Below are 27112 nucleotides of genomic sequence, written 5' to 3' on the forward strand. Positions count from 1 at the left end.
TTTTAAATAGCGACCCAGAAGGAGCGTATTGGCCGATACCAATATTTTCGCCGTCTGATACTACTAAACCCTGCTATACTGGTAAGACTGAAAAATTGCACATGTATCGACTAGTTTTCGCTACGTACTGGTTCACGGGCGCTACTCGACCACTGTAGCTGATTCTAAGCATTGTCGGCTGAATGAACCTTTTAAGTTGATGTTTGTAATTGAAGTCAACTGGAAATGGAGTTGATACCTGCTGAATCATATGTTCCAGAATCAATTTGACACCCGAAAAGAAAGGGTAAATTTTACTGACACTCCTTGAGGTTTGCCTTAATAGCAAGTACCCCTCATGTAAAAGAAATAACAATGAACCCTCTGTGGTTTCAAAGTTCATTTCACCGACACCACCACCAACTGTCAAGCGATGGATTAATTAGCCAAAGCCCAAAGGTTACTTTATTAACGAATTCACCTTCTTTAATAGTAGAATAACCAATGAAAACTCTTAATTCTTATTTTTGACCCAAAAATAATAAATTTGTCATTTCTGACAAAAAAGGTCCTTTCTAGTTGTAAAAACAAATAGTTATCCATAAATTTGACCTTTTTCGATCAAATCAGCTCCTCCAATACGTATAAAAAAAAATGTCATTCTGATTCAAAGTATAGTTGAGAGTTAATAGTTTCTTTTTTATTAGAAAGGGTGAATTTTTAAATATAAGTCATATTTGGCTCATTCCATCGGGTGTTTAGACTGACAATTATTGATTGATGGTGTCGGTGAAACGCACATAGAAATCACACAGGATTCGTTTTTATTTGTCATACTTGAGAGGTACTCATCATTAAAAACGTCAAGGGGAAACTTACCCGTGTGATTTATGAGGAAATTATTCGAAATGGGTTTGTTATGAGGAAATTTCTTCCTTTTATGTCCTTACACATATACCCTAAACGGAATATTTCTCCCCATAGCAGTATTATTTTAACCTACCAAATTAATTTATACTACCAATTTCCAGCAAGTATACATTAAAGTCTAATTCACTGAGATACTGCTTCTCATCTGAAATTTAACAAGTTAAAAGAGTTGTAAATTTGTAATTTATAGAGATACTCAGCCTTGTTCTACAGAGGTTCTTATTTTTTAAGTACTTATTTTTTGTTTTACGAGACATGTCATTCTTTCACAATATATCACATTTTTATTCAAAAAATAAATACTTATTTAAAATTTCCCTTTGCGGAATGGGCCTGGACTTTCAACATAGTGCCTCTAATCTTTCTTTTTTTGGTAGGTAAATGACGCTCCCTCTAACCTGTCCTAACTCTAAGGAGGCCACCAAATCAAGTGGAAATGGTATTTTATAATTATCAACAGACGGTGAGAGTCAAACACATATGATATAGTTCATTATATTATCTGCTTAATTAATTAACACCACCAGTCTACAAACTTCAGTTATAAATAAAAAAAATTCTAACACCACACCCATTTACACACTCATTCACACCGTCATACTCACAAAAAGGATGGAGCCCACACATACTGGGTGTGTAGTGTGTGCGGATTCCACTCTTATTATGAGTGTGGGTGTGCAAATGGGTGTGGTAGTAGATGATTGTATAAATAAATAGAGATCAAACTGAATAACATCAAGCTTTGCTGGTTTGTAACTGGCCACAATGGGAGATCCAAGCATGCCCTTGGAAGAAATGACTGCATGCGTTGGTGGAGTGGTATCAGAGCCAGGAAGTTACGGGTTTGAGTCGCGGGAGCGTCATTGTGAGGGAGGGATTGTTGGGCTCGAAGTGTCCCCATAGATTTGGTTATACAATGCCCCTCCCAGTGATCGCTCTAAAAACAAACTTGCGGGTGCGATATCGAATGTCATAAAAAACTTAATTGAAACATTTTCTAACAACAACTGGTTTTAGACTTTTAAGAAAGATAGTGGAAAAGAGATCCGACAAGGCCATTAGATGGTTGACTGATCGCTATAACTTCAAAATTCCGGAAGTAGTCGATATGCGATTAAGTTGGCCTAGACACCCTATTATTATCAAAAAAAAAAAAAACCAACCTATTGTCAAGCATGCACTAGTTCATCACTTCGATCAGAAAAACTGAATCACAATATATGCATTTTTAACAGTGTCCTTACATATATATATGTCGGTACAACGGATCATAATTAAGCTAGCTAGCTAAAGCCTGAACTACATAGACTACAATATGTTTTCTATACTTGAGAAACACTTTGATCGATCCTACACAGTTAAAACTGATTCCTCTTTTTTTATAACTCAGTATCCGGCCCAATAAACCCAGGAACCAGAAATCATTTTATCGTACACTAGCAGGGATCCCGATTAAAGTCGAGAGGCCCGAGACAAACTGTTTATATATGGATCAGTTAATAAAACTTAAAACTGATTCATCTTGAGCAATCTCGACGGAGTAAGAAGCCCATACCCATAATTAGACCCGTAAACCTTAGCCATGTTCCCATTCCTCCCCACCCTCCGACCCGGCGCAAACGGGCTGCACGACCCGTGCGCAAACCCGCAACGGGGCACAATCTCCTCCTCTTTGCCATCCATCTCGGCCAACACTTTACAGAACAAGTCGACGTCGCACGGCAACAGCAGCGGACCCTCGCTGCTGTACCCGTATTCCTCCTTGGCATCTTCCAGCAGCATTTTGAACAGCGGGTGGTTGGCGTACTTGGTCTTGATCACGAACCGCTGCTTCTCCGGTCCCACGTAGACCGAGAAACACCCCTCCGGTGCCGCCCGATCATTCCGGCGGCTCTTGCTCTTCGTGAAGGTACCCGTACTACTTGTGGATCTTTCGCGCGGGAGCGATCGGCACCGGTCCCACGTCTTGAGGAGCAAGTTCTTCTTTCCCTTAGCCTTGTCCGAATCCATCTTAGAAGTTCGGGAAAAAAAAAATTCAAAAAATTTTGGACCTCCGATACCGTTTGGTATTCTGAGTTCAGAACTTATCAACCTCTATCGTAAGCCAAGTTGAGCGTGGACCTCGCTCTTGGTCTTGTAGTGCTATTGCTCATACCTAAATAAAACTTCGATAAATGAATCGTTATTTGAGAGAGAGGAATATGGGATGAGAAGATAGTGGGGATTTGAGAAGGGGGGTTTGTGAGATGAAGCCTTGAGAGAGAGAGAGAGAGAGAGAGAGAGAGAGAGAGAGAGTTGCGAGGTGGGTTGTTATCTGGGTTAAGTTCTGCGTAGGAGAGGTGACACTCTTATATAGGCCCGAACCACATAGATACTCTTTTCGCAAGTCAGTGCATTCAGAGTAGCTTACGCATAATTCAACTGATTTTTAGAGGCCGATCATATCGTCTTGTAGCAGGATATAGTGGAATTTGGAGCAAAACCCGTACTTGCTAACCACACGACAATTGGTAACGCCTAAAATGCACGGAAAAAAACTAACCGGCTCTTAAGTCTCGTATCTTGACCAGCAGACCCATTAATGGGTTTGTATCAACTAGATACTCTCTCAATAATTTAGCATTTTTGTCAACGCCACAAAAGTTTGAAATAAAAAAAAGTTATAAAAGCGTTTTGGTAGTACTCCCTGGGTGTGGACAAAACGAGGGCCACTTCCTTGCGAATTCAACGCCTGAGGTGGAGGAAACAGCTGACGGATAAATAATTTTATTCCACCAAATGAATAATTTCACTAGTAATTATTAATTAAGGATTGGATAATAGTCAACCCAAAATAATTGGAAATGGGAGATGCCGCCAATTGTAGAGCGGTGTAGAGTGGTAGCTTCGGCCGTTCTTTTCGACAATCGATGACTCGGATTTTAACCGAGTAATTGACAGTTCAAATTTGTATGCACTCAGATTCGATCTGAGCCGTCCGTGTCGAAATGAACGGTCAGATCGATCGCTTTGCACCCGCTCGGCAGGGTGGATAGCATAGTCTAATATGAGAAAAAGAAGACTTAAGTTGGTTGGATACGTGATACCCAATTACGGAAGTGTAACTGCACAACACAAACAAAAAAAACACATACATAGCAATACATATCTTTGTTTTTTTGTTTGGCCAAGCTTACGTGCGCTTTGATCAACTAATCTCTAGAGGATCAATTTGACAATCCACTAGCGGGGGTCCGTTTAAAGCCAGAGCAAAATCCCGTTTGGATTGGACCCATAAGAGTCCATAACATTCAAATTTGAGATTTAGGAGGGAGCAAACTCTTAAGTCATAAGTCTTGATAACTCGGCCAATTAACCGGCCCCTTGGGTTTAGGATAGGGGTTCATGCCATTTCGATTTAAATACTCCCTCCGTCCGGATTTAATAGTCCCTCGTTCAATTCTAACCGGATAAAAAATGAGTTATATCTTTAAATTGGTAATGAATTTTATATCTAATATGGATCCTATTTGATAGATTTCAATTATTAGTTCTATAAGACAATGCTTTTAAAATTACATAAAACATTATAAATTATAAAATATAATTGATTAAAAAATGGCACAAAATCCCAAAAAGAACTATTAAATCTGGACAGAGGGAGTACATGTTAAAATTACCACTTTATAAATAAAGTTTTTTAGTTGGATGTTAAGTTTTTTTTTTTTTTGGGGTAAATAACGAAATTTCATGAACTAAGCGCAACAAGGTCTGAGGTGTTTAATTAACTCCTCCAGCATCACTACACAACTGTTCCAGCATAAACGACGGAGGAGTACTTAAAACATTACAATGGCAAGACATAAACGAAAAAGTATATTTAGCCAATATATCCGCGCTTCTATTCGCTTCCCACTGTTATGGGTGCAGACAACCTTCAGCAGCGTTTTAGCCCGGGCAGTGAAAACGATATTTCAAGAATTTGGGGTGTAATTTTCACATAGGATCCGACTTATTTTACTCTGTAGTTTGTATGTAATTATGTTAATGTGTTTTTAGAGAAAAACAGAGAGAGGTGAGAAAAAACGCAGATCTCAGAGAGATTGCGAGAAGACTTGTACTCTTGATTTTCAATTTCATAGTGAACTGGTGTGGCTCTCGTGATTTCCTCGCGTTGAGGTTTTCCACGTATATTTTGTGTTCTTTCTTTTCTTGTTCGTTACGCACTATTTCTGTTTGCTTGCGATTTTCTGTAATCCTAGTTTCTAAGATCTGTAGGGCGTTGTGAGTTGAACAAGGAGTTCAATTCCTAACACCCACTGCACCTGGAAGATCTCCAACACACCACATTAAGCTTCAACAAACCATAAAACATGAAAAACGGTTCCATCGGGGAGTTATTTAGTGCACTTGAAGTACGTACCATGTGATCTATTTTACACGGTACGTATACTTCTTATCATATCTAGTTCTGCGACAAATATATTCTCGCGGGGCAAACATGGTACAGAGGCCCTATCCGAAAAACCAAACGACATAGAAATAAAAATGATGAGTCTAAAACAACTAGGTGTGCATAATTTGACTAGAGCTCGATCTAATAGAAATGATGAGGCTTCATGTATGGGTGTTGGAATGATGAGGCCGCCCACAAGTTGGTGCATGTAGCTAAAAAGTTGATCACACATATGTAAATTTCCACGAAGTCTCCGAAGTGTGGGTAAGTCATGAGTGACATGTCTGCGCCTTGAGTTTTTGATGAAAAAAATGTTCAGTTTGCATCTAACATTTGTTCGTGAGCACTGAGATAGCTCGATTTGGTGGTCAAGGCCCGAGACTTAATTAGTGATTCGAAATCTTTTAGGTGCTATCAACTCTAAAAATGAGTGCGTGCATAATTTTGTTCACCCTCCTTAAAACATTACATTTTCTCTTATTGTTTGAAATTGTGTAGGTCTCACCTGTGTAATACACTTTTTGGTAAGCATGACATCACTTTATGGTGGGATTCACATCATTTCAACCAATAGGAAGGAGGGTAATGTTCAGTTGTTCACCCTCCGCTTAAAACTCAACTCACTTCTTTGGGGTCAGTTCATATGGAGCTTTACTCTGGCTTTAGTTAGATTTCCCTCAAGTGGACGATAAAATTGAGTCTCAGGGTTAGTCGAGGTGTGCATAAACTGACCGGGCCACATGAGTTATGAAAGAAATATTTGTTTGTGATTCGTAATCATGCATGCGCTTAGGATATGAAGAGTTGGGTTAAGTTAATCCAGTGGCGTCTTTATGTATAGGGAAACATAACCCAATTAATACTAGGAGAAAACCATTTTAGTAGTTTGTTGTGTTTATAAATTGACCCACTAGTGTTTTGGAATTTAGGATTTGAACCCAAGAATATTCATGTTGTACTAAAATCGTTACGCCAACTATCAATTCAAAATCAACCACCCATTACATATTTTGTTTTACTATAGACGATGCTAATCTAAATAAGCAACTGATATTCATTGAGTCTATTTGCTTGTAAAATTATGGACCTAAAATTATTATTCACGATGCCTGTTGTGGCTACAATAATGAAAAAAAAAAAACTCAACGCAAAACTATATAAAAAGTAAACTGATAGGCGCGTAAATGTTCACATTAGCGTCCCATAATTTATCTTTATTAGGTCTCATTTATATTATTATTCGGAGTTTAATGTTTAATTTGTGTATTGTAGATATTTAGAGAATTTGATGCAAAAAGCACAAAATTAAAGTATTATACAGTGATTAAGGCTGGTCCGTTTGAGGGTCAATACAGAGTCCAGATAGTCCACGGGCATAACTACAGAGGATAACAACTTGCAATTCAATTGGAAATTAGGTCGGCAAGTAGTAGCGTGCGTGGCCCACGGCTGAGAATTAAAAAGCACAAGGGTTTTCGGCCATATATATAACAAAGGACTGATTCAACGAAAAGAAGGAGTTCTTATCCTTTCAAGCGGGGCTGCTGAGAACGTAGAACGGGATTCGGACGGACAAAACGAAGAAAGGGGCTGCTGTGATATCTTCTTGGAATCACGCGGAATGGGCGATTGTCGAGATCAACTGAGGGGCTGCGAGGTTTAGTTTTTTGTTTAAAATATTGTTTATTTTTGTTCCGAGTTTTTCTTTTAAGTTTTGAAGTTTCGTTTAATTATTCGCACTCCGGTAATTCGTTTTAATTTCTGCTTTTTATAAAAGTTGTTCGTTTGTTCTTATTTAACTTAGAACTTTTGTTTGTTTTCTATCCCGTATTTAGAATCATGTTTCAAATTGGATTTCTTTTGTTTCTTGTTTAATAATGAGTGAGTAGTTCTATAGGTAAGGTCGCGGAGTGATTAGCACACCGTGACCAGTTCGGGCACTGCTCTTATTTTTCAAACAATGGAAAAATAATCTTAGATTAGAAAAATACTTCCCGTGGACGAACCCGGGCATTGTCGGAACCCATGTGAACGGGGGAATGGGGGTCCAAAATTCATTATCTGCTGCGCATGGATATACGGCGACCATAGGATTTCGCATCTTACAGGGTATCTTTTTCAATATAAAATTAAACGTTTTTAAGAACACTGAATGGAGCAGATTAACCCGGACTGGTTGCGAGGGCTATGAACCTCACGACCGTACCTCATTTTAATTATTTGAAAAGAACAATCAATTTCTAGGTTTTAGTTAAATCTCAATCAAAACGACAAGAGGTGGCTACCTAAGAGCCCATTTAAATTATAACAATCCGAATTTTTAGTCAGCACACATTACCATCTCTGTGGATTCGACTCCGGTCTTACCGGATATTGTGCTACGTCGGTGTCGGTCTCAGCCCTACGCTTGGGGCAACCCATTATTTTAGGTCTAGGAATCGGTCAAGCATAAACCACCGAACCGAATAGGAGATGAGTACATACTTGATATATTGTCTGGTAATATACGTTAACATAACTTTTGATAGCGTATTTGTAGTTATAGTGAAGCAATCATGCAATTTTCAAAATACAAAAATTCGTGAGATCTATTGTACATGCAATTAAATTCAACTTTATTGATAGACATTATCATCATTTAAATTTCTGAAGCCCACCAGTGAATTAATCCACCAATTGATCAAGTGAAGGACGTGTGATTTTCATACTAGCTACGATTTCAATATTTTTTTTAGGGTTTGGATGATTAAGGTAAGGTTATTTTTACTGTTTAATAATAATAATAATAATAATAATAGTAGGTTAATTAACAACTTGTAGGGGCTTTAAAGTAGTATTTTTCAATTTTTATTTCTAGGTTGCTTTGTAATTTGCTGGAACTTGGATTCGATGAGACCCGGCCCGCCTCCGCCCACCCGTAAATGGGTCCAAAGTTTTTAGCTGCCAGCTTCGGACCCGGGGGCTCTGCTGCCCCAGGGGCGCAGGAGCCCCTACCCACACGCCAAAACGGCAACGTTTTGACTAAATAAAAAATCTCAACCACCCATTTGTAATTCTATGAAGCAGAAACGTGATTATGAAAGCTTTAGAAACAAAATTTGATTATGTCTCTTTAGAATAAAATGATCAGAATAGTAAGATCTTCACACCCGTTCAAACAGATTAAAAATTGGACCACTTAATTTTTTAACCATAATTTTTAATATATAAACGGTCTCAAAAAATTAGTGTTCAAATTTTCACCCCATTTAAATCAGTGCAAAGATCTTATTATTCTTATCCTATTATTCTGAAGGGTCGTAATTCATTTTTATCTCTAGGACTCTCATATTAAGTATATATTCTTTATTTAGGACCATATGGAGCAGAAATGTGATTATGAGAGCTCTAGAGATAAAAATGAATAACGACCCTTCAGAATAATATGATAAGAATAATAAGATTTTTGCACCGATTTAAACGGGGTGAAAATTTGAGCACTAATTTTTTGAGACCGTTTATATATTAAAAAATATGGTTAAAAAATTAAGTGGTTCAATTTTTAATCTGTTTGAACGGATGTGAAGATTTTACTATTCTGATCATATTATTCTAAAGAGACATAATCAAATTTTGTCTATAAAGCTCTCATAATCACGTTTCTGTTTTATAAAATTGCAAATTGGTAATTGAAATTTTTTATTTAACCAAAACGTTTCCGTTTTGGCATGTGGATAGGGACTCCTGCGCCCCTGGGGCAGCAGAGCCCCCGGGTCCGCCAGCTTCGGCGTTGATCTTACGTGATCGATTACTATAACGTCTACGTACAACGTCATAAACCATTATTGTCAAAGGACGAACTGTTCAATTGGAGAAAAAAGAGGGTACGTTTTTTTTTTTCCTACTTGATGGATGTCTAACATATTCCTAAGGCCTAAGGGTATGACAAAAGAGTACTGTTAAGCGGCATACGGATAGAACAAACCCAAAAAGCATCAATCATGACACAAAATAGTCGCGCTCTTGGCGAGAATCAAATCCTCACTTTTCATGTAGAATGGGTGAAGAGGATTGGGGGACTGTGCTGTGCAGTTTCGTGCCGGGCAGCCTCCGGCGCGGCTTTTCTGGTATCGATCCGACGATCGGAGACGTTCACCGCGTAGAGCTCGTTGAGTTCTACATGTGCACCTAAAATCAGCTCGATCAAATATTGTTAAGTGCCTCATCGGAACATATATAACTTGAAAAAAATGAATCCTAATGGATACAAAATACTAGATCAAAACCACAAAATCCATTTATTTTCAAGTTATATATGTTCCGATGAGGCACTCAACTATATTTGATCGAGCTGATTTTTTGTGCGCACGTAGAACTCGACGAGTTCTACGCGGTGAACGTCTCTGATCGTCGAACCGATGTCGGAAAAGCCTCTCCGGAGGAAGCGCAGCATGCTGTGCAACACGAAACTGCACAACACAGTCCCTCAGGCCGGGTGAAGAAGTGTCATTGGACTACAAATCCAACGGTAAAAAAAGGGTACGTATATACGTTGATGGGCAAATAATTGAAACAATTACTTGCGTGATTCGGAAGGTTTTAGGATTGTGTGATGTCAGTTCCATCTTCTAATTAATGTTATTTTGCTGACCATATTTCGTGCAATCTCTAATTTTTTACTTTTGTCTGCCGTATAGTTTGATAAGGCCTCATTGCCGAATGTCAAATAAGACCTTCTTTTTTAAAAGGGCAATTTCAAGCTAAAAAATGATGAGCTTATTGAAATATAAAAATATGCAATATGGATTTTGTTTGAAAGATCTCGTTGAGATCTTTAATACGGTGCAAAAAAAATTGAAAAATTATTTTTAATTTAAATTATTTTTTAGTTTGAAAATGTGAAATAAATACTTATTTTTTGAGAAGATGTTCTGGAATGGGTTCTAAGTCTCTGTAGAGTTTTGGCGTAAAAGAAAAAGAGAGTCGGGTTTAAAAATCTTATTATTACGATAAGACGTTCCATACCTTGGGCGGCGGCCACTGCAAGTTAAAATTTGCTCGATCGTTAATTTAAATGCTCTTGGAATTTGTTAAGGTACACGTATTCTAGTTTGGACATGCACCCGATTAAAAGAAGCAGCCCTGTTCAAAAAGGGGTGATTATAGTATCATGAATCAATTTCTCGATTTCATTCTAAAATAAAGTACCCGTCATTTAATTAAAAACGAAATTACTCCCGAAGAACTACACAGTGCGAAATCATGATAAATTGCTTTTGTTAAGTTAACGAGGCTTGATACTATACGGTCCATGAAAACAAAACATGAAAGTGTCCATGAAACAAAATTGAAGGTCTAAGATTCACAGTACTGTAAATTTGAGCCCCACACTGTGAATCTAAGCCCTTCAGTTTTGTTTCGTTCACACTTTCATGTTTCTCAACAATTTCAGTTTTGGGGTGATTCGATTGACAAAAAGAAAATGCACATACATGGTCAAGTGGGATGAGATTACTCGGAGGAAATCTAATGGAGGCTTGGGGGTCAGGAAAATGATGCAACAGAATCTTGCTCTATTGGCTAAAGTGGTGGTGGAGATTTGGTAAGGATAAAGAATCCCTATGGGTGAAGGTGATCAGAGGAAAATACGGGTTGGATGCTAACTGTTGGTTACCCTATGGTAATGGCCCTAACGCTACATCAAGAATCTGGTCAAATATTTGTTCTCTGGATAATCCCACATCCCCACTGGGCTATTCCATCCGGGACAGCTTTCGAGTCCATGTAAATTCAGGCGATGCAACTGTGTTTTGGGAGCATGTTTGGCTAGGTGAATTCTCATTAAAAGAAGATTATCCTAGACTTTTTTCTTTATCTACCCAAAAGGAGGTGCTTATCAGCAAGTTGAGGGTTGAGGGATCATGGGAATTATGGTTCCGAAGAGAATTATTTGGGCGAGAGAAGCAGGAATTCGATAACTTGAAAGAGCAGCTTCAACGGGTTATCATACTACCGTCGAAACTGGATGTTTTGCAATGGAGATGGTCGAGTGATGGAATTTTTTTTGTCAGGTCAGCCTACGGGCAATGGGAATTGCAATCCCACTCCAGTAGTGCGCTGCTTGGCTCTCTTTGGAAGAGTCTAGGCCCCCCTAAGGTGGAAATCTTTGCGTGGATGGCAATAAAGGAAAGAGCGGTAACCAAGTCTGTCCTTCTTAGCAGAAATTTGATCAGTGAAATTCATTTAGCTTTGTGCCCTCTATGCTCTTTGAATCTGGAAACTCACCAGTATTTGTTTCTTCACTGTCATTTCTCATGGAGTGTTTGGTCGATAATCCTAGATTGGTGGAACATCAAATGGGTTTGCCCAAGTTCAGTACCAGACTTAGCAAATTGGTGGTTTTTTAATGGCTTCTCCAACCTGGAGAAACATGTTTGGGAAGTTTGCTTCTATGCTACGTTGTGGTCTCTTTGGTTGGCAAGAAATGATATTATTTTCAACAATTCTACGAAACAAGCTTGGGAGGTGGGGGATTTCGTAAAAACTAGAGTGGCGACGTGGATGAAGGCGAAATTTGACATCAAAGTCTACACCGTTGAGGAGTTCAAGATTTTCTTAGATGGTGTCAGCAAACTGAAATTGTAACCCAGTTATCAGGAGAGTCTCCAACCGACGGATGTGTTTGTAAATTTGGGCTCAACCAAGCTTCGGCTTTGGTTGAATTTCCTCGATGTATCCCTTTCGAGTTGTATAAAAATGTTCCGTTTGCCGAGAAAAAAAACAATTTCATAAATTAACACCAAGCCCATAGAAGGAAATTACAGAATGCAAGAAAAAATTTCATTATCACCAACATTTTGTCAAAAGAATTAATTAGTAGTAGGGGTGTGCATGAGTCGGGTTTGACCCCGAACCTGACCCAACCATGTCGGGTAACATTTTTTTAGTCCCTCAAACCGAACCGAACAGGGGTAAGAACCGTCTGCAAGCCCGATTCTTTACGACGGGCCAGGTTGGTCGGGTTGGGTCCAACCCCATGGGTAAGGAACGCACCAACCCGAATCTCGAACCGAAAATTAATTTTTAACAGAAAGTGAACCCGCACATGTCCGAACCACATGTTCGACCCCGCCCGAGACCCTTCGGATCAGGTCAGGTTGATCGGGTTGCGGGTTTTTTGCACACCCCTAATTAGTAGGATGAATGCGACATCTATCTTCACACAGGCCAATTGTTGGGTACTCTAGGAGCACTGTATGTTATTTCTCGTAAATAAAAATCACCACCACACAATGTGAGTCACTCTTTATCTTCTAACCACCCAATAAAAGTGGTTGATAATGCTCGGACTGCCACGTACCATATGCTATTTTGTTCCTACATAAATATCTAGTACTATCACGTACACAATGCTAAATGGTATTCCAGGAACTTTGGATAATTACTTGTTTCACACGACACCTTGAGGAAATTAATGGTGTGATGTGCATGCAGCGTTGACATTGTAATTTAACACCCTAGCTATAATTGTTTTGGTGGTTTCACTTTGCACTTTTTTTAAATCATGGGACGCCGCCATGCAATTTTTAAGGTTCTTCAGCTTGTGCCACTCTATATATATAGCCTGAGAAAATCTTCTTTACAGTTGTTCAACCGTAAAGAAGAAGGTACGGAGCTCAATTGTGATCGTCCAAAGTATTTTTGGACAATTCGAATGTTAATGAAACTTTTTCAAGGAAGAATTAATTATGACCAGTCATAATTGAAAATGAATATCAGTCATTGATTACGTGAATAGACGGTTGAGATTGCGCCGCTCTGTGAACAAATTATTCATGGAGCCTATGTGAAAAAGACTATCTCATATAGCCTCCATTTTTTTTTTTTGAAAGGCAATATATATAGCCTACATGGGGACCAACCCATTCATTTCTAGGCTACATTTACATCTTCTTTCATTATTGTAACCCCAACTTGGTTGTACATTTCGTCAAAGTCCACTTTGAGATAAGTTCACCCCATCTAGAGTATGATGCCCATTTTCGACTTTACAAATGTGACCTTTTATATAACATTTAGACATCGAAAAGATGCAAGTTCCAAAAATTTAAACGTGTGAAATTATTTGGAAATTTATTAGTAAATTTTAAAATTCGAAAGCTTTCGGAATATCAATTTGTAGTGATCAAGTCGCCTGTCGCCCCTTAAATCAATCACCTTATTGATTTGTTGCGCTTTCTTCTTTGTTAATCTAATGACCTTTGGCCTGTACTAAGTCACACTCGATAATAACATGCAATAAGACTCTGATCAAAATGTAAACATCCCAATAAGATGTGCCTTTACCACTCGGGCAATTTCTCTCTTCGTTCGATGTACGTGCTAGTTTCAGGCATGTCAACTAAAGGGCAATTTGGTCACAGTCTGGCGAAGGGGTAAGGGTATGGCGAAGGGGTACCGCTAAGCGGTATACGGGTGGGGCAAATTCAAAGGGCATCAATCATAACACAAAACACTCGCGCTCCTGACGAGAATCGAACCCTCACTTTTCATGTAGAATGGGTGAAGAAGTGTCATTGAACTACAATTCCGTTGACAAAAAAAAGAGGGGGTACGTTGATGGGCAAATAATTGAAACAATTACTTACGTGATTCGGAAGGTTTTAGGATTATGTGTGATGTCAGTTCCATCTTCTAATTAATGTTATTTTTCTTAGAGCATCCGCATCAAATTCTTTAAATTTCAGACCAAATTACACCTTAAAAGACCACTTTATTACTTTAACTAGTCACTTTTAAAATGTATAGTACATCAGACTCTCTATTTTAATATGTGATCTATTGCTATATTATTTCTTTCTTCTTCCAATATAACACTGTTGAAATGTTTTTATTTATTTATTTATGTTTTATCAAATGTAATACTTTACAGCGGCTATATTTTTGCAATGACTATATTTTAAGAGCATCCATATCAGCCTCAACAAATTTATGTAAAATTGTAACTTAAAAGTCACATTTAGTATTTTGCATAGTCATATTTTTAATCCCTAAGTTGTGAATTGTTGGTCATACATGAAAGAACGTGCAATTTTTTTATCAAAAAATCAAGTTTTTTCGTGCATAATTTTTCTGGTTTCTTGACATCGAATTAAAAAACTAATTGAGATCTCTAATTGGGTGTCAAAAAATTTAAAAACTATGCACAAAAAAACTTAATTTTTATGAAATAAAAATTATTTAGTTGGTGCCTCCATTATACTTCTATGCACATAGGTAGAGTTTGATCTCGTAAGCACATATTCCCCTTCCCAAGTCTTTAAGATAGAATAGATTAGGTTTAATTAAAAGAATAGATTAGATTTAACGAATGAAAAAAAAAATTATCCAAAAATTACACGTCTTTTTTTATCGGACCAACAATTTGGGATGAGAAAAGACTACTATATACTACATTAAACCCATTATTTTATTTATACTTCAATAATCTATTATACTTTTCGTGCTTGAGAAACAAGTGGGGCCAGAGCCATGTGGGGAAACGAAGACAAACACATTAAAGTACAATAAAATATTGGTTAGCCTATGAACAGTCACAAGAGCCGAGCAACTGTAGCATTCGTTTCTTTAACCCATGAACAAGCGAGACTGATGCATCACATTTTTTCCCCCTTTTACTCGTTATATTATTTTACAAGAGGAGAAACGAGCCTAGTGTTGATGCTTTGACCATATTTCGTGCAATCTCTAATTTCCACTTTTGTCTGCCGAATAGTTTGATAAGTCTCCGTAGAGTTTTGGCATAAAAGAAAAAGAGCGTCGGGTTTAAAAATCTTATTACAAAAAAACGTTCCATACCTTGGGCCGCGACCACTGCAAGTTAAAATTTGCTCAATCGTTAATTTAAATGCTTTTGGGAATAGTTAAGGTACACGTATTCTAGTCTGGACATGCACCCAATTAAAAGAAGCAGCCCTGTTCAAAAAGGGGTGATTATAATATCATTGATCAATTTCTCGATTTCATTCTAAAATAAAGTACCCGTCATTTAAAAACGAAATTACTCCCGAAGAACTACACGGTGCAAAATCAATAAATTGCTTTTGTTAAATTAAGAAGGCTTGATACGGTTCATGAAAACAAAACATGAAAGTGTCCATTAAACAAAATTGAAGGTCTTAGATTCACAGTGAATCTGAGCCCTTCAATTTTGTTTCATAGACACTTTCATGTTTCTCAACAATTTCGTAAATTAACACCAAGCTCATAGAAGGAAATTACAGAAAGCAAGAAAAACTTTCAGTATGATCACCAACATTTTGTCAAAAAATTAATTAGTAGGATGAATGCGACATCTATCTTCACATAGGCCAATTGTTGGGTACTCTAGGGGCATTGTATGTTATTTCTCGTAAATAAAAATCACCACCACACAATGTGGATCACTTATTATCTTCCAATCACCTAATAAAAGTGCTTGCTAATGCTCTTACTGACACGTACCGTACGTATACTATTTTGTTCCTACATAAATATCTGGCATTACCACAGCACAATGCTAAATGGTATTCCAGGAACTTTGAATAATTACTTGTTTCACACGACACCTTGAGGAAATTAATGGTGTCATGCACATGCAGCGTTGACGTGGTAATTTAACACCCTAGCTATAATTGTTTTGGAGGTTTCACTTTGCACTTTTTTTAAATCATGGGACGCCGCCATGCAATTTTTAAGGCTCTTCAGCTTGTACCTCTCTCTCTCTCTCTCTCTCTCTCTCTATCTATATTGCCTGAGAAAATCTTATTTACAGTTGAAGTTACGAAGCCTAATCGCGATCGTCCAAAGTGTTTTCGGACAATCTAGATGTTAATGAAATTTTTCCGGACAAGAGTTAATTGTGACCGATCATAATTGAAAACAAATCTCAGCCAAAGAATTTCATAAATAGATGACTGAGATTGCGCCGCTCCAACCTGTTCATGGAGCCTCCGTGAAAAAGACTATCTCATATGGCCTCCCATTTTTTTTTTTTTTTGAAAGGCAATATATATAGCCTCCATGGGGACCAACCCATTCATTTCTAGGCTAAATTTACATCTTCTTTCATTATTGTCACCCCAACTTGGTTGTACATTTCATCAAAGTCCACCCCATATATCTAGATCATGATGCCCATTTTTGACTTTACAAATGTGACCTTTGATATATAACATTTAGACATCGAAATGATGCAAGTTCCAAAAATTTCAACATGTGAAATTATTTGGAAATTTATCAGTAAATTTTAAAATTCGAGAGCTTTCGGAAATCAATTTGTAGTGATCAGGTCATCTATTGCCCCTTAGATCGATCACGTTATTGATTTGTTGCGCTTTCTTCTTTGTTAATCTGACGCCCTTTGACCCATACTAAATCACACTCGATAATAACATGCAATAAGACTCTGATCAAAATGTAAACATCCCAATAGGATGTGCCTTCACCACCCGGGCAATATTTGCTGTCTAATTAAATTGCACCTTGAACTTCGATTGATGTGCTAGTTCCAGGCAGGTCAACTAGAGGGCAATTTGGTCATTGTCTGTTTCCTAAAACTACAAAGATAGATAATGACCCTGGAAAGAATTATGGGCCTTGTTTTTTTTTTTTTCCCTCGGCAAACGGAACTTTTTATTAAATTCGACGGGATATATTGATCAAAAACAGTAACTATTACATGAAACTACAGAGCTATATGCAACCAAGATTGGATAGGAACACCTCACCGACTACTCTCAATGTCTACCTCACCCTACATTTTCACTTTTCGGATCCCATCCAAATACCTTTTGAAGTCCTCCACCGTGTAGAGCTTGATGTCAAATTTGGCCTTCATCCACATGGCTACCTTGGTTTTAATTAGGTCCGCCACCTCCAGAGCCTCAGTTGTTACCCCGTTAAAGATATACCCATTCCTCGTTAACCAAATTGACCATAACGTTGCAAAAAAACACACTTCCCAAATATTTTTCTCCAAGTTTCGGAATCTATTCCCAAACCACCAACTTGCTAACTCTGCTAATGCGGCTGGACAAACCCACTGGATGACAATAATGTCTTCTTGTCATTTAGCAAGAATAAGATTGGTGCACTGGATTCAGCAGGAGCAGTTATATACTTATGTATGACAATAATGTCTCCTAAATCTTAAGGACGCACCCGCCACATTGCAACTAGGCAGCCCTAAAGGTCCAACACCAAAGACTTTTTGCATCCATCAAAACATTTTCTAGCGGAGATTTTCTTTTGTCGATAAAAAAAAATTCAGTGCACTTATTTTTTTGTGTTCCACCCAGAAATATTAAGTGGTTGTTTGGCCTAATAAGCTAAATGACTTATTTTTTTATTCTCATTTAAATTTTCTTTGTATTTATTAGTTTTTTGTCAATTTTTTTTGAGGATTATTGCTTTGTCGTGAAGAGAGGAATTTAAAAAAGTAAAAAAAAATTATGATTGAAACCCATTTTTTTTTATTAAAGACAAAAATAAGCCAATTTTTTCGTTTTTATTGAAAAAAAATAATGGTTTTCGATTTATAAATATGTATGTAAGTTTGAAAGCTAAGCTCCTTTATTATAGTATTAGTGATAGCTACATACACCATATATGTAATTCATATATTCATTCCGCTAACCTGATTGTTTTCGAGTGTTAGGCTGCTTCGTTACTACTTCCTTAGATGTTGCGCTATGAATGGGATTTAAATATTTCCCCAAATTAAAATTTAAGTTTAATTAAATCTCTTGTTTTCCGAGTTTTGTTTCTTTATTGTTCGTTTATATATTGGATATCCGTTAAAACCCACATCAAATGGAAAAACATTCCAACTGCGAATTTATTGGATAGACTCTTAACCACCAGCCGCTTATACTGTTATATATATGTACATGCTTAATTTTTAGGTGATATTGAATTTCAGACGATTAATCAGGACCGTTCCTGACATTTTGAGGGCTAGCTCTTGATCAAGGGAAATTTCAAGGTTGGGCCTTGACATACTTTTACAATCGAACAAGTAGTGATCGAGTTAATTTGAATTTGAATAATAAAAAAACATATAATAAGGTAGATTCAATTTTTGAAAGCAATGATGATTGCAAGAATGTAAGTGTATTACTTAATTAAAATCACTCTTCTTGTATCTTTAGCTACAAAAATTAGTTTTAGTTACGTTATTATAATGTGCTTATTTTTCTTATACGAATATATATAGTATAACACCCTATAACTAAATTTTGGGGGTCCCTAATTAATCTTGAAAATATTTTTTGAGCCCAAGATGCAAGCCTCTCTCGCCTCCCCTCCTGGACGGGCGTGCAGATGATGTATATGGATCCGAAATCTGGGGAATGAGGATTCTCGCTAGCTAGTGAATTTTACAAAAGTATTACTAGAATATTGGAAAACACATGGGAATTGATGAGAAATCTAATAAAAGTACTATATATATATATATATATATATATATATATATATATATATATATATATAATTTGTTGCGGTGTGCCACTAATTTTCATCTAATTTATTCTGAAACATTGCAATAAATTATACAGGAACTCTAGCTAGCTTAAACGGTTCACCATATTTTTTGATATAACAAATTACAGATCCAAGGACTACTAATGTTATTTAATTTGCTGACCATATTTTTTAGTTTGAAAATGTGTAAGTACTTATTTTTTAAGAAGATGTTCCGAACAGGGCCTAAGTACCATTTCATAAACCATTGTTGTCAAAGGATAAACTGTTCAATCGGAGAAAATAGAGGGTACGTTTTTTTTTTTCCCACTTGATAGATGTCTAACATACTCTTCTTAAAGGGTATGGCGAATGGATATCGCTAAGCAGCATATGGGTGGGGCAAATCCAAAAAGCATCAACCACCACACCAAATACTCGTATTTTTTGCGAGAATCAAACCCTCACTTTTCATGTAAAAAAGGTGAGGAAGTATCATCGGACTACTAAAAAAAAAAGGACCGTTGATGGGCAAATAATTGAAACAAGATGCTACAACCACACCCAAAATTACATACACAAACACACATCCTCTCACAAAACACAAAGGTCCCATACACACAGTATGTATGGAACCCTTGTATTTTGTGAGAGGGTGTGTATTTGGATATGGTTGCAGAATTTTTGTTGAAACAATTACTTACGGGATTCGGAAGCTTTTAGGATTATGTGTGATGTCAGTTCCATTTTCTAATGTTATTTATTTTGCTGACCATATTTCGTGCTATCTCTAACATTATCACTAACATTTTGTGGAAGAAATTTATTACTAGTAGGATGAATGCGACTATTGATTGGGCACTCTAGGAGTACCATATGTTATTTTGAGAATAAATTCTTACCATATCTTAATCTGTTCTTAAATAAATATCTGGCAGTATCACGTACACAATGTTAAGCGCCGGAGACTTTGAATAATTACTTGTTTCACAAGACACCTTGAGGGAAATGGTGTGATGTGGATGCAGCTAGCGTTGACTTGGTAATTTAATTCACCCCTATTTTTGTAATTGTTTTTTTGGAGGTCCCCTTTCCCTTTTGCACTTTTTCAACTTTCAAAGATAATTTTGGATTGGGACGACATGCAATTAATTTTTAAGGTCCAACCCATTCATTTCTAGGCTATATCTACATTTTCTTTCATTGTCACCCCAACTTGGTTGTACATTGCATAAAAAGTCCAATTTGAGATAAGTTCACCCCATCTAGCTAGATATCGAAAAGATGCAAGTTTGAAAACTTCCGACGCGTGCAACTTTATTACTATGTTACAATAATTATTTGGAAATTTATTACTTAGTAAATTTCCAAATTCGAGGGTTTTCAAAATATCAGTTTGTAGTGAGGTCGCCCATCGCCCCTTAGATCGATCAATCAATCGCCTTATTGATTTTTTCTTGCACTTTTGTCATTGTTTAACGAACTTTAGCCCGAACTAAGTCGCACTGACTCAATAATAACAATAATACTCTGATCTAAACGTAACATTCCAATAAGATGCGCCTTCACCACTCGGGCAATTACTCTCTCTTTTGTCGAAATTGCAACTTGAACTTCGACGTGCTTCCAGGCATGTGATCATGGTCTGCATGTTTCCTAAAACTACAAAGATATATAGATAACGACCCTGGATATTAAGACTTTATTATGGCCTTGATGTCATTTAGCAAGAATAAGATTGGTGCACTGGATTCAGCAGGAGCAGTTATATACGTACTTATGTATGAAAATAATGTCTCCTAAATATTCTTAAGGACGCAACCCCCACATTGCAACTAGGCAGCCCAAAGGTCCAACACCAAAGACCTTTTTTGCATATATCGATGATCAAAACATGTTCTAGTACTACAATATTAATACTACTAGTTACGTTAGCGTAATCTTGAAAACATTTTTTGAACCCAAGACGTAAGCCTTCCTCGCCTCCCCTCACGGATGGGAGTGCAGACGATGTATATGGATCCGAAATCCAGGGAATGAGGATATATTCTCGCTAGCTAGTGAATTTTACAAAAGTATTTGAATATTGGAAAACACATATATGGGAGAAAACTCAGAAAAGTACTATATATATTTAATTTGTTGCAGGTGTGCCACTAATTTTCATCTAATTTATTCTGAAACATTGCAATAAATTATACAGGAACTCGATCGAGCTAGCTTAAACGGTGCACCATATATTGATATAACAAATTACAGATCCAAGGTTTGGTTGGTCAACTTCTTGGAAAAATTTAATGTTTCTCCAAGCAGATGGGAGTTCTTCAACTACTATAAAATATTAATTTTCCTTTATTTCAACGAAGGAGTTCAATATTGTATACAATTTGAAAAGGCTAATTTCAAACTATTCTTTTGAAGATTTGTCAACTAACTGATAGGCTAGGGTACGTTTTGATAAATTGATCAAAACAATTGGTAACTCAAGAAGGCCTGATACATACTTTGGAGTTTGCTCTCTAGCTAGCTCCTAAGATATCTTATTCGAAATATCTCAGGTGTTGCTATATATCAACTCTTGCAGGTCAGACCACGAGTGTCTTTGCCTCCACTAGCGGACGTACAGTGGGATTGGTTCTCAAGGAATACCGTCGAGGTAAAAAGTGCCGGCCCGGACACCCAACCTCAAAAAAAGAAGAAAGAGAAAGAATTATAGCACCACTAGAACTGAAAATTTTCTTTTGCTTCATTATCTTATGTCTTGGTCTACCATTGAATGTCTCTCCAACTCCAATAATTCATAATCCAAACACAGCCTTGATCATCAAGATTGTTAACCTAATTATTAGCAATACCTTTGAAGATGGTGCACCTCAACCCTAGCTAGCTGCAACATCTCTTTCTTCATCAAGGTACGTAATTAATAAAATTGGTACAAGGCTACAAGTTGGTGTATAAACGAAGTCAACAAAAGGTGATGGAGCTAGCACCTACCAGTTGTTGACCCCCCCCGCCCCCCCCCCCCCATGATTATTTAGCTTCAGAAAGCTTTGATGTTGGCCTGAAAGCTCCATGTACGTATGTTACCTCTTTTGTTGACTTTGGTTAGCTAATGCTGTGGCAAAAGAACTTGCTTGCGTATGCAAATACAAAATTACGTACTTTGTAGTCTAGCGCTCTTTATTACTCCCTCCGTCTCTAAATAAATGTCCGAAGCGTAAACCTAGGCCTTTAATAAGATGCATTTTTTTTCATTGCTGATAAAAAAAAAAAGATGCATTTTTCGTAAAAAGAATCGATTTAGTTCATCTCAAATTAATGTTAACCACAAAGTGGAGCTAACTACCGTTGGGTTCACCCACGTGATCATGGGAGACTTGTGGCAATTGATTTGGTGGAAGAAACCAAATTGAGATGAAATATATTGTGGCAATTGATCTGGTTTGAGTTTAGGTATTTAGTTCATCTCAAATTAAATCTTCTGTTTTACCACAGTGGAATCTCTCTCTAGCTTCCGTTGAGTAGGCAATTGGTGCCAAACCACATGCATAAACTTTCATGTTTCTCTAACTTGTGTATTGTGCCCTCATTTTTGTGGGAAATCGGCAATTTTCTCACACTAATATTTTTTTTCCCGGTCAAACGAAAATTCATAAAACGGTTACAAAACAAAGTACAACATTAGGAGTACACACATAGATAATATCCGTATAGATAAGGGAGAAAACCTAACAATAGTCTAGCACTTGCCTAATGTTGATCAGGCAGCCTCTCAGAACAAATTCTCTCATGGCAATGGGCATGTCCATAACAAACACGTACGAGATCGTCTATTTGTTCAGCTCCCAATTTAGCAAGGTGGTCTGCACATTGGTTTACCGAGCAGTAAGTGTCGCCAATCAAGGTGTTAGTCTGAGCCATGAGGTAGTGGGCTTCATTTATCATCACACTTTGGGGGCAATGGTTCGGGTTCCCTTTCGTGATCAGATTCACTGCTGTGAGGGAGTCCGATTCAATTCTCGCACTAATGACTCTTCTTTTCCTCGTCAAATGTCATTAATCCACTTGCATGTTCTTACTTTAGCCAGCGTCACTAATGATAATTAAACATTTTTATGCTTAACGCATGCATATATGCATGCTCGATCATAATCTATTTTGCACGGCCATAATTAGTCATAATTCGACAAACTGAATGGGATTCTAACTAAATCCCCACTAAGAATATTCTGCTTAATTTCCGCCACTTATCTCTTCTCTCATTCACTAGCTAATTAATCCGTTCTTGTCAAATCTTTTGAATATTCCAAGTAATAATTTCTCCTCCTAGCTATGTAGTGGAAGCGAATTGCTTTTGCATTGTTGGTTTTTTGACCACACAGAAATAATTAAGCTGAATCGTCATATGCTTGTTATGATTATGATGGACAAAAGTCCAAGAGATGGAGGGGATGAACATGAGATTTGCCACAAAAGGAATCCCCATGGCCAATATATATATATATATATAGGAGGGAAATTAGAGTTTTTTTTTTTTTAATGAATTATTCCCCCTTTGAGCTTTTCTAATATAGTCCTTTTTATTTTTTGCTCGACAAACGAAATTTTTATAAACTCGAAAGGAATACATTGAAGAAGTGAAAGAAAAGAAAAAAGAAAATAAAACAAACATCCAACAAATGAACTGAACGACATTACTACGACAATGGGCTACTTCCTGCGAATGCAAAGTGTTAATATATACTCGAAGAGGAAGACCTTACCCAAACAAAAAACCCAACAGAAATTCTTGAGAGAGAGAGAGAGAGAGAGAGAGAGAGAGAGAGAGGAATGAAGGTAACAGTTTCGAAAAATGCTACTACAATACAACCTCACGTATGAATGTGCGATATATGCACTCTTTGAATTGCTTACAAATTCGTAACACTTACACGTAAACGTTCTTACGATCGATATTCATCCTTGAATTGATAAATTTGTAGTTTAAGTTTGTCTATGAATTTTTATACAAATGTTAAAATTAAAATACGTAAAGCGATTTAAGGAAGTGTAGGCCTTATACATTATATAAGTTGGGACGTCTATTGTAGCATTTCCGAATAGTTTCATTACCATCTGCCAAGCAAAAAGAGACAAAAAGAGCTAGCCCATGGAATTGGCATTTTCTTTTTTCTTTTTTTAAATCTTTTGCCTTTTGTTTTCGTGAGGGGTATGGGTGACAATAAATCCATACACTTTTGAAGTTTCTGGTCGTGTATTATTGATTCAGTGGGGGACAGAAAACCGTAGAGAAAATGGGAGTATTAAATTATGCAATCTTCCCTCTGACTAGAATAATATTTTAATCGAAAATCATATATTGTTTTTTTTTTTTTTTTTTTTGCATGTGAAAAATAGGTAGGTTAATGGAATCCACGTAGATAGCCAACTATCATTTTGATTCTCTTATGTTTCTCGTCTTCGATCTTCTTCTCTCTCTTTTTCTTATTCATTTGTAGTTTTTTCTTGGAACTATAGAGTATAGCCATCATTGATTTTTTCAAACAAAAAAACTTGTGTAGTTCATATGAGTGTGGCCGCGCGATATTCTATTAATCACATTTGAGCCGCGGCTAACAGACAATCTCAACAAAATGAACGGTTCGAATCGCATTCATGGATCTGGAACGGGACCGTCCGAATAGCACAATAAGTCTAAGAGAGGGCCCAATCCTCCCAAATAGGAATTTTTTATTTATTTCTCGGCAAACGAAACATTTTATATAGCTCGAAGGGGTACATCGAGAAAAGAGCATATCTAAGCATAAAGAGCTTGGATACTCTGGAAAAGAAAAGCATCCAACGAATAGTTGGATAACACATCTTTGACTAACGTTACAATTTTAATTTCCGGATACCATTTAGAAAAGCCTTAAAATCCTCCACGATGTAGACTTTGATGTTGAATTTTGCCTTTATCCACATCGGTACCCTAGTTTTGACCAAATCCCCCACCTTCCATGGTCGTTTTGTAGAGTTGTTAAAGATGTAATCATTTCTTACCAACTAAATGGACCATAGCGTAGCATAGAAGTAAGACTCCCTACCAGCTGCCAGTAGCAGTACTGTTTTACCCCGTAAAGCTCATGACTAAATTTCTTAACCAAGAGAGTGCTGTTTGATCAAATACTTACTGAATAATTTCTTCTTTTTTTTGGCATATATCTAACTTTTTAATAATTTAAGTCCCACAAAATGAATGAATCAAATAATCAAAGTGGAATTTTATGCACTCTCCACCAAGGGCAAAGCTAGCGCTCTCCACCAAGGGTGAAGCTAGCATAGGCACAGGGGGTCACATGCCCCCCACCCCACCCCTGGAATTTTACCATCTACATTTTTTTTTGTACGTCTACTTAAAAAATGTTAGAGCAACTGGAAATTTTGGGCATAGTATTTATCGTCACATGTTTTCAACCAAATCACCCTTAAAAAAAATTAAATGCTTGTTTCAGGAAGGCAAATAGCAAATTGCTACTTTGTTTGACATGTTTAGTCCATCCAACTTATTTTTTAGCTTTTCAAAATAAAAGTCAAACAACCAATTACTGAATTACAAGAATGATCATTGGTTGATTGTAAAGAGGTGCCTCATTAGAGGCGGCACATGGGTACAGGGGAGGGTGACCGACCTCACTGACTGCCAAATTTTCGTGGATAGGTATAATTTTTACCATATTTTTACTAATTTGACCCCAAATTTTTATAGGAATAGATATAATTTAGCTATTTTGACCCCACAAAAAATTTCTAAATTGCCCAAACTTGTTTTAAGTGCATAAAAATTCCAAACGTTCTCTTCTTTTCGAAAGTTGATAGTGCTAGAAATGAGATTATCATGTATTATTTTTCAAATATAACAAGTCTTTTGGGGCCAATTATGAGGCAAAAATGAATTATGAGTGCATATCGATCTTATAATTAACCTTTAAATTTAGTTATTTTTGAACTAGTGCATAGAAAAAATATATTGCATATGAATCTAATTTTTGACCCTACTAACCAAAATTCTTGGCTCCGCTGCTGCTCTCCACACAAATTTTTGTGTGTGTGTGTGTGTGGCTCTCCAACACAAATTTAATAACGTTCTACGCAAGTTTTCGTGTTACACAAGTCACGACGCAACATGCTAAATGATGGGCCACGAACAATAGAAAGCCCCTGTTGAGCCAACGGCAGGCCCATGAGCGATTTCATTTAGCCCATTTTATCACTGTTGAACTGAGCCATGGATAACTGCTAGTGGGTACCTGGACTTTTGGCATTTTTGGCCCAACTTTATCCCTCCATCGTGGCCACCAGTTTTTTTTCCCAATCGATCGATGATATCTAGCCTACTTCTAAGGAAATTGTCATATGAAGCCCCAAATTAAGTCCTGCATCGCTGGGTTTTGAAAATTGTATGTAATATATAATGGCATGCGTCGAGCTACATGTAGCCACGTTGTTAAGCTAAGGGGTAGCAGGTCAGCGCAAATTCTTACTCTTCGGGAAGGGGTACTGCTACATAATGGCATGCGTCGAGCTACATGTAGCCACGTTGTTAAGCTAAGGGTTAACAGGTCAGCGCAAATTCTTACTATTCGGGAAGGGGTACCGCTACACGGCTCATCTAGCCATCTTCTCGTTGATAATTTCGTTCTTGTAGTTCCGAACATTTTTTTAATCACCTAGAGCGCGCCTGCCAGCACATCAACCGGTGCAGGCGCCCTCTAGGCGTTTGGTATCAAGTGTGAGTGATAGAACAACTTCCAAGGCCTACTCCGAAATCCAAAACCTAAGACTGTTGTTGGATAAAGTTGGGCATTCCTTGATGGAAAATGCTTTTAGGTTCAAAAAGTGTATTGAAAAGTGTAAAAAAATGTATAAAAATATGTGAAAGTGTATTTAAAAGTGTAAAAAATGCACCGAAGAGCATGCTTTTTTTGTCTTCCTTTTTTTTGGTTATTGACAGCCCAGTAGAAAGTCCCAAACGGAATCGCTTTATGTGGGTATTGAAATGGTAGTCACATTTGGTTGTGCCTCCAAATTTGCCCATAAACACACAAACCAATCACACAGAATGTACGAAATTTTACGTGATTTTTCAAAATCGGGTACATCCACGAGGGAGGAGGAATCTCACTTATATACAATTGGAAAGATACAAACAAGAAAGAGGAGGAGGAGACACCCATGTTCACTCAACTCAACTTGCCTCTCTTGCTCTCACCCTCACCCAACACATACTAATAAATAGTATAATGC

At 37.2% G+C, this 27112-nt stretch overlaps 2 protein-coding genes across 2 annotated transcripts; one reads left to right on the top strand and one right to left on the bottom strand.

Annotated features, from left to right (window-relative positions):
* Nucleotides 1-2086: 2086 nt before the first annotated feature.
* LOC131335204 (auxin-responsive protein SAUR72-like) lies at nucleotides 2087-3225 on the bottom strand. The gene has a single exon (XM_058370465.1). It carries the CDS (start codon nucleotides 2917-2919, stop codon nucleotides 2416-2418), a length of 504 nt encoding a protein of 167 aa, XP_058226448.1. The 5' UTR covers nucleotides 2920-3225; the 3' UTR covers nucleotides 2087-2415.
* Nucleotides 3226-10815: 7590 nt separating this feature from the next.
* On the top strand, nucleotides 10816-11968 carry LOC131298756 (uncharacterized). The gene is made up of 2 exons (XM_058324228.1): nucleotides 10816-10911; nucleotides 10955-11968. Exons 1-2 carry the CDS (start codon nucleotides 10816-10818, stop codon nucleotides 11966-11968), a joined length of 1110 nt encoding a protein of 369 aa, XP_058180211.1.
* The last annotated feature ends 15144 nt before the right edge of the window (nucleotides 11969-27112 follow it).

The sequence above is a fragment of the Rhododendron vialii genome, chromosome 8a (genome assembly GCF_030253575.1).
Source record: "Rhododendron vialii isolate Sample 1 chromosome 8a, ASM3025357v1".
Classification (NCBI taxonomy): Eukaryota; Viridiplantae; Streptophyta; class Magnoliopsida; order Ericales; family Ericaceae; genus Rhododendron; species Rhododendron vialii.

What these genes read in the sequence shown, in the direction of transcription:
- LOC131298756 (XM_058324228.1), top strand. Translation starts at nt 10,816, where the DNA reads ATGGTCAAGTGGGATGAGATTACTCGGAGGAAATCTAATGGAGGCTTG. An exon ending in TTGCTCTATTGGCTAAAGTG is followed by an intron (nt 10,912 to 10,954) that starts GTGGTGGAGATT and finishes CTATGGGTGAAG; the next exon opens with GTGATCAGAGGAAAATACGG.
- LOC131335204 (XM_058370465.1), bottom strand. Translation starts at nt 2,919, where the DNA reads ATGGATTCGGACAAGGCTAAGGGAAAGAAGAACTTGCTCCTCAAGACG.